This window comes from Lagopus leucura, unplaced genomic scaffold (assembly GCF_019238085.1).
Source record: "Lagopus leucura isolate 7727_CA_CO unplaced genomic scaffold, USGS_WTPT01 Super-Scaffold_100002, whole genome shotgun sequence".
In the NCBI taxonomy this organism is placed as follows: Eukaryota; Metazoa; Chordata; class Aves; order Galliformes; family Phasianidae; genus Lagopus; species Lagopus leucura.
Window position 1 is genome coordinate 37,850,067 of NW_024962263.1, and position 8,451 is coordinate 37,858,517.

Sequence of the window (8,451 nt, forward strand, 5' to 3'; positions counted from 1 at the left end):
TTTTTTTTTTTTTTTTCTCACTCTCCCACGAGTCCTAAGAAAAAGATAAAGAATGTGTATACAAACTGAGATAAGGGGAGGGCTGAAGAAAGTAGCTTCCATTTTTGAATCTTTTTCAAGTGCTGTAAATTCCTTAAATAATTAAATTCACCACATTGTTTTGAATAAATTATATATATTTTTTGTGATCAGTGGTTTTTTTTTTTTTTGTTTTGTTTTGCTTTTGTTTTTTTTATTTTTTTTCTGTTTTATTTTTTTGGTCAGTTCTAGAAGTGGAATTTGACCTGATTGAAAACTTTAACACAGAAAACGTGTGGCTCTGATTCCTGTTTTCAAACAGAGGTTTTCAAGTTACCAAGAGATAGCATTCCAGTTTCTTCTTGTGTCTTGTCATCCTGTGTTTGTATGCATATCTTGGAGATTTTACTTTTTCCCTGGTTTTAGTATACATGCTGTGGTGTTGTATTTGAGAAAAGTGTGAACAGAAGGCACCTGAGATTTAATTTCTTGGCAGATTCATTGACTTTTTATTCCAGTGTCATAGTTCACATTACAAGTAATCTGAGTAACTGTTAGAATGTGCAGTAAAACTAAGTCTTTTGTCTTAAGAAAAAAAAAAGCCTTAAGATGTTCATGTTTATACTGACTGGATCAAAGCTTGATATCTGAATGTTATGTTTTGTTAGGAAATGCATGCCGGGGGAAGAGGAGCTGCTTAATGGATCATGGCTCTGATGCTTACAGGGCATACCTTATTTCTAGCATTAATGATGTTTGCTGTCTTCACTTTTGAAGAATCTGTAAGCAATTACTCTGATTGGGTGACTTTTATGGAAAATATAGATCAATATGAGAAAGAGAAACTTGGTAGTCTTGGTGCTGAGCAGAAGCTGAAAAAAGCAGTTCTTCATCCAAGCTTGTATTTCGATGCTGAAGATGTCCATGTGTTGAGGCAGAAAGCTCACACAAGCCATTCACATATATTCAGAACCATCAGGAGTGCAGTGATGGTTATGTTATCCAACCCATTGTACTACCTACCTCCACCCAAACATGTTGATTTTGCTGCAAAGTGGAATGAGGTTTATGGTAACAATCTGCCACCTCTAGCATTTTATTGTTTGCTTTGCCCTGAAGATAAAGCTGCATTGGATTTTACTGTGGAGTATATGGACAGAATGGCTGCTTACAAGAACTGGTTGGTTGAGAGCGCGCCTGGTGATGAAGTCCCACTTGGCCACTCCCTAACAGGATTTGCCACTGCTTATGACTTCCTCTATAATTCACTGGAAAATGTGAGAAGACAAAAATACCTGGAGAAGATACGGTCTGCAAGCAAGGAAATGTTTGAGTACTCAAAGGTTCGTTCCTGGGGAAAGCAGCTTCTTCACAATCACCAAGCAACCAACATGCTCGCTTTGCTTACTGGAGCTTTAGTGACTGGTGTGGACAATGGATCTCAGGCAAATATTTGGAAACACGCTGTTGTTGATGTGATGGAGAAAACAATGTTTCTGCTCAGTCACATTGTAGATGGGTCTCTGGACGAGGGAGTAGCTTATGGGAGTTACACTGCTAAGTCAATAACACAGTATGTTTTCCTGGCACAGCGACACTTTGGTATTAACAACTTGGAAAATAATTGGCTCAAAATGCACTTTTGGTTTTATTATGCCACCCTATTACCAGGCTTTCAAAGGACTGTGGGTGTAGCAGATTCTAATTACAATTGGTTTTATGGTCCTGAGAGCCAGCTGGTTTTCTTGGATAAGTTTGTCCTGAAGAATGGAGCTGGCAACTGGCTGGCACAGCAAATTAGAAAACACAGACCCAAAGATGGACCAATGGTGCCATCCACTGCACAGCGGTGGAGCACTCTGCACACAGAGTTTATATGGTACTCTGCTGAAATCACTCCTCAACCACCTCTTGACTACGGCACTGCTAAAATGCACGTGTTTCCTAACTGGGGAGTTGTTACTTATGGGGCTGGATTGCCAAGCAGTCAGACAAACACGTTTGTGTCCTTCAAGTCTGGAAAACTTGGTGGACGAGCTGTTTATGATATCGTCCACTTTCAACCATATGCCTGGATTGATGGATGGAGAAGTTTTAATCCTGGACATGAGCATCCTGATCAGAACTCTTTCACTTTTGCTCCCAATGGGCAGGTGTTTGTATCTGAGGCTCTCTATGGACCTAAACTCAGCCACCTGAACAATGTCTTGGTGTTTGCCCCATCTCCTACAAGCCAGTGCAATCAGCCGTGGGAGGGACAGCTTGGTGAATGTGCCCAGTGGCTGAAGTGGATTGGTCATGAGGTTGGAGACTCAACTGGGGAAATTATAACAGCCTCCCAGTCTGGGGACATGATGTTTGTGAGTGGGGAGGCAGTGTCTGCTTATACATCAGCAATGAAATTGAAAAGTGTGTATCGCATTTTACTGCTTTTAAATTCTCAGACCTTGTTAGTAGTAGATCACATCGAGAAGGAGGCAGACTCTCCTGTTAATTCAGTCAGTGCCTTTTTTCATAATCTTGACATTGATTTTAAATATATACCTTATAAATTTAAGAACAACTACAATGGAGCTATGATGGATGTGTGGGATGCCCACTACAAGATGTTTTGGTTTGATCATCATGGGAGTAGTCCTGTTGCTAGGATACAAGAGGCAGAACAAGCTGCTGAATTCAAAAAGCGATGGACTCAGTTTGTAAATGTTACCTTTCCGATGAAAAGCACTCTTACAAGGATTGTTTACCTTTTCTATGGCCCATACGTCAATGTTTCTAACTGCAGACTCATTGATAATGTAAAGTCTGGATTTCAGATATCACTTAGTGTCAACAGCACCGAAAATACTGTTTCTGTTGTGACTGATCATCAGAATTTAAAGGCCAGGTTTGATTACTTGGGATTTGGTGGTTTCGCCAAAGTTGTTCATGAAAACAAAGTGACTAAGTTTGGTCTAGGTACTGAATCCGTGGAAAAATTGATTAAAAATAATAGGGCAGTTTTGCCATTTGGATTCAAAGTGAACATAATTGCAGGGTTAATTTTAGGTGTTAGTTTAGTCATACTGGCCTTTCAGTGGCGGTTTTACATATCCTTCGGTAAAATGTTGCGTTGGATCCTGATACTGGTTATTGCACTGTGGCTTATTGAACTGGTTGATGTATGGAGCATGTGTACTCAGCCAATCTGTGCAAAATGGAGCAGTGACTTGACAAGGCTAGAACACGACGAAGGCAATAAAGCCAAACAATTAGAAGGGACTCCCATTGTTTTTCCAGATGTTATAATTACTTCACTTCCCGCTTCTGGTGCAGAAATTTTAAAACAGCTGTTCTTTAACAGCAGTGACTTCCTATATATGAGGATACCTACAGCCTATCTAGAAATTCCTGAGAGCGAATTTGAAATTGATTCTTTTGTAGATCCGTGTGAATGGAAGGCTTCTGATGTTCAGAATGGGCATTTCCATCTTCTCAAGGGGTGGCTCCAGTCTCTAGTTCGAGACACAAAATTACATTTACAAAACATTCAGTTATATGAAGCCAGCAGAAGTAAAATTACTCAGCATTCTGCCATAAGCAAGGACAAAAAGAAAAGATCCAAAAAGAGAGAATCTCTGTCGGAGCAAAGAAGTAGGGCAAGAGTGAGTCAAGATAAAGATGCTGAATATATTAGGGAATTGAGGAGACACCTTGTTTATTATCCTAATGCACGACCTGTGCTTAGTTTAAGTAGTGGGAGCTGGACGTTAAAGCTTCCCTTCTTTCAGGAAATCCTAGGACCATCAATGAGAGCATTATATGTAGTAAGAGACCCACGGGCATGGATATATTCAATGCTGTACAAAAATAAGCCAAGCCTTTACTCTTTGAAAAAGGTACCACAGAGCTTAGCTGCGATGTTTAAATGGGAAAATGGTAAAGGAAAGTGTAGTATCAATGAAGGCTATGCCTTTGAATACGAATCATTAAGAAAAGAATTTGCAAACTCTAATTCAAATGCTGTTTCTGTGTTGTCCCATTTATGGCTAGCAAACACAGCAGCAGCACTGAGAATAAATGGAGACTTGCTGCCAACAAATTATCTGATGGTCAAGTTTGAAGATATTGTGAGCTTTCCTCAGAAGACAGCTGAAACAATTTTTGCCTTTCTTGGTATTCCTCTTCCTCCTGCTAGCTTAAACCAAATATTATTTGCCACTTCCACCAGTCTTTTCTATCTTCCTTATGAGGGGGAAATTTCACCAAGTAGCATTCATGCCTGGAAGAGAAACATGCCCAAGAAAGAAATTAAACTGATTGAAGATACCTGTTTTTCTCTAATGGAACACTTAGGATACCCAAAGTTTGTAGAATAAATGCTGCTGGTCAGCAGAAATTTGCACTAGTCATCTCTGACTCCCAATTTGTGGATAAATATTAGAGAAGTTTGTTTATTCTTGTAAAATGTGTACAGTCTGCTACTTTCAGAGAAATTATTTTAAGAAAAATATAGTTGTTCTTGAAGGTGTGATTTTTGTTATTATTATTTTTAAACTTGTAACTGCTTTTGCTGCCTTTGGAAAAGAAAAAAAAATTGGAAAAAAAAAAAAAAAAAATGGCTGTGTGAACCTTTATGGAACTACCAGCTGAGGACTCTATAGCTCAGGGGATAAGTAATAGAACATGGAGCTTTTTACCTCCAGCTCACCAGTTTTACTCCAGTCCAGGTGGTTAGTTCCCAGAAGTACTTACTATCTGATGTTTGTGTGATGGCTTATATGAAATTAAACTGGTGGTATTGGCCCAGCTCCCAGTGATGATAATTAACCCCTTCTGACAGGTTTGCTGAGACATTCTGTCTCACTGATCACTACAGTGGTGCAAAATAAATGTAAAAATAAAAGTAAGCTGAGGTGTAAGGCTGTTGAGCACCCCTTCAGTGGGTGAAAGCAGCCAGAACATTTGAGTGAATTTAGTTCCTTATCTGTGACCTCAGCAGACATGGATATTAAATATAATTGTATGATATGGTTTCTTCAGCTCAGAGGTATGGCACTTGTATTGGGTTTTGTGCTTTGACTAAAGAGAAGACTTTGTTCTCCACTCCTGATAATACAGTATCTTTCATGAACCTGAAGTAAACTACCCGGAGAAAAGGAAATTGGACAAAAATCTAAGAAGACAAGAAGATATCCTCAACTATCAGTTAAATGTGTAGTTTGACCTGCCTCAACCTGAATCAATTTTGAGGGTTGTTAGCATCTTGGCACCACATGCTGCTTTATCCTATACTTCTTGCCTAAGAAGTTCTATAAGGATCTTCTTGAATGAGACTTTTCCACCCTTTTTTTGTAAAGCATTTCTCTGATGATTCTTGTGCATAATTTCACTGAGGCCAGTGCAAATATTTGATGTCAGTGTCAGTGGTCTGTTGTTACTGTCTGCATAAAATGGAAATCTAAGATTTAGAAAATCTTAAATAAATCTCCAGGTCTGTGTTGCTGAGGGGTTTGCTTTTCTGTATGATATGTTTCTGAAGGACAACCATTGTTAATCTCAGGTCTCCCTTCAGAGAATGGAGAAATCTGAAACTCATTTCACTCTCAGCCACCTCATGTTTGAGTGATTCACTGCAGTAAAATATCTCAAAAGTTGCCTGTTAATGTTTGCTGGTTTTTTGTTTTTTGTTTTTGTTTTTGTTTTTTTTTTTTTTTAATCATGACTAGTTTCTTTTACATGGTGCTGTAATACGGTATTGGTTTGGAAACAGATGGGCTTGATTGGATAAATGTTTATTCATCACAACTTGTTTTCTTCTTGAGTCACAGTCTTTGTTTAGCACATCCCCATTAAGAAAAAGTTTAATTTCCTAAGGATTTTTTTTTTAATGTATGCAAACAGTAAATGTCTGCAGATGTGTAAAACAGATCACAAAGGGACATCTATTTCCTTTACCACTTGTTTTCTATTACGTATGGAATTCTCTTGAAATATGCTTCCGTTGGTTTGTGGGAGCTGAGTTCAGAGCTTTGGATTATTATGCTGAAATATGTGTGTAGATATCGTTAATTTGGGTGATAACCATAAGATAAAATCAAAAGTTTAGTGAGTATTTTTATACAGAATACAGATACCATTTCTGATTTATAAAATATAAATGTGTTCTTGCCTTTCCTTTCAGGCTTAGTGCTGTGTCCCTGTCTTACCCCACTGTCTTGTTCTGCTCTTACATACATATCATATTCTTTGGAGCATGTAGTGATGTCTCATCATGACCTAGATAGAAGTAATTCTTTTTCTTCCAATCATTTGTATGTTGAAATGGGTCTCTACCACGATAATCCCACTGATATTTTGGAATCTCACCAACCTTAACTTAACTGCCATTTACTAGCAGCAGCTGCTGTTTTTTCCCTCCTTCAGTTCTGGGTCTCATCCCTGACTGGCTGGATGTCAAGTTAAAGGAAATATTAAATAAGCTTATATACGCTGACACGCTAGTGAAACTTTGATTTCCTACTATCATTTTCTTAAATTGGCTTTCCTCTGAATCCATTTTTAATTGTATGTTTAAAAAAAAAAAAAGAACTATTATCGTCCGTACCATTTTTGTGCTTGACAGAATAAGTTTCAGCATTTGCCTTTTATTTTCTAGAGTGATTTACACTCTAGAATTGGAACAAACAAACAAACAAACAAAAAATTGTCAAATGTTTAAAAGCAACTGCAGGTAAGAACTAAGGATGACTGCATATTTTTGGAAGTAAAAAGAGACCTTTAAATCCATTCTTGAAGTGTCATGATAGCCTATAAGCCTACTTCTTATTTGTTTTTGAGGAGTTCGGGTGGAGAGGATAATCTCTCAGGAAGGTCATTCATGCTTCCTTTGGAATACAGGTTATCTCAGGCCTTTATTTTCATAATACATACCATTGCTGTCATTTCTTTATTTTCGGAGTTATTTCTTTCCTCTACTTCACAGGGTCAAAGAATGCATAATATATTATTCACATTTGGATGCAGTGTGTGTTCGTTGTACACATTTAATAAGATAAGAGAACTGTGTTCTCTATTTTTGGATCTTGTTGTGAGGGCAAATGTATTAAAATAATTATGGTAAAATATGTAGAGGGAAAGGCAGTGTCTTTGATAACAACAGGGTAGGAATACCTGGGGCATGTCAACTCTCCAGTTGTTAATAAAAAAAATGTATTTATTCAGTTTTAGATGATACACTGCTAAAGAACTTCACTGAAGTTAGTACCAGACAGGCGTTAACTCAGCCATGGAGTTGACTGTCTATTGAAATTGTGGCCTTGTAACTGCATGAATGGCAACATGAGCTTATAAAACATGCATATGGTAGAAGAGAATACCTATTCAAATCTTGAGACTTTGCAAAATAAATGTCAGTTGCAGCATCCATTTTATTTATGAATAAAGTTTACAGTAGTGATATGATATACTGTGAAGGTCTGGTGATAAATAAGTAAACTTATTTTAGTTTCTAGTTTTTTAGTTTCTCAATTAAAGCATAAATTTTAATTTTAAATCTGTGCTGATCTCAAATCAGATTGATTATTAAACAAACTTCTTTCCGTATACAAGCATTCCTGTAGTCTCATGTGGCTTTGTGTATGAAGAACATGAATGCAATTTTATAATCTGAAATGATTCTGTGGGTATACGGTTATCCTTAAAATTCTTTTCAGTCACTTGCATCCAGAGGAGAAATGGATGCAGACTTTAGTCTCATACTTCTCCATATATTATAGCTCCAGAATTTCATTGACAGTTGAGAATTAATGTCAGACTTCTTTTGAAAAGCATGTCTGTTTAAGTGTGCTGAGTTGATGAGTGTTGTAGTGTTTTCAGTTACAATTCAAGAAAACACTCATGATAATAGTCTCAATATTTTATCTTAACTTTACTATTTCTTTCTCCCTGGTTAAATGGTGATAATTGTTTGTACTGTATTGCAGGTTGAACTCTCCAGTTAGGAGAGAGCTACAATTTTGACATAAATTAAAAAGGATGACTTTACTTAAATGTGTATCTCAGAATCTCCTTTGGAAGCCTAAGGAAAATAAACAACAAGGGATATATTTCAACTGTTTACGTGCGTTGTAACTAAGTAACATTGGCCTTGGGACCAATGCACATGGGTCTTGTCTATTCAGAGTTCTATCAAACTGCATATCTGTAGTCTCTGAACAAGCTTAAATACTTCTATTGTCCCAGTGAAGGATTTTCCAAGAGCAAAATCTGTGAAGATGTGTCTCAGTTTCATGGGCAGATTGATTCCCTTCTCCCTCTTAGCATACAACTTGCATTCAGCTCTTCACCAAAATTTATGTTTGAACAGTTAGTCTGCCGGATCCAGGGTTGAGTTGCTGGACAAGATCCTCAGTTGTATGTAAAATGTACGACACAACTCGTTTGTCACTGAAA

General features: G+C 37.4%; 1 protein-coding gene across 1 annotated transcript in view; it reads left to right on the plus strand.

Annotated features, from left to right (window-relative positions):
• DSEL (dermatan sulfate epimerase like) overlaps positions 1-4,548 on the plus strand; it is a 5,632-nt gene extending 1,084 nt beyond the window's left edge. Inside the window, exon 2 of the mRNA XM_042870174.1 lies at positions 687-4,548. Within this exon, the coding sequence (XP_042726108.1) occupies positions 726-4,376 (3,651 nt within the window). The 5' untranslated portion in view covers positions 687-725 and the 3' untranslated portion in view covers positions 4,377-4,548. The remainder of the gene's footprint in view (positions 1-686) is intronic.
• The last annotated feature ends 3,903 nt before the right edge of the window (positions 4,549-8,451 follow it).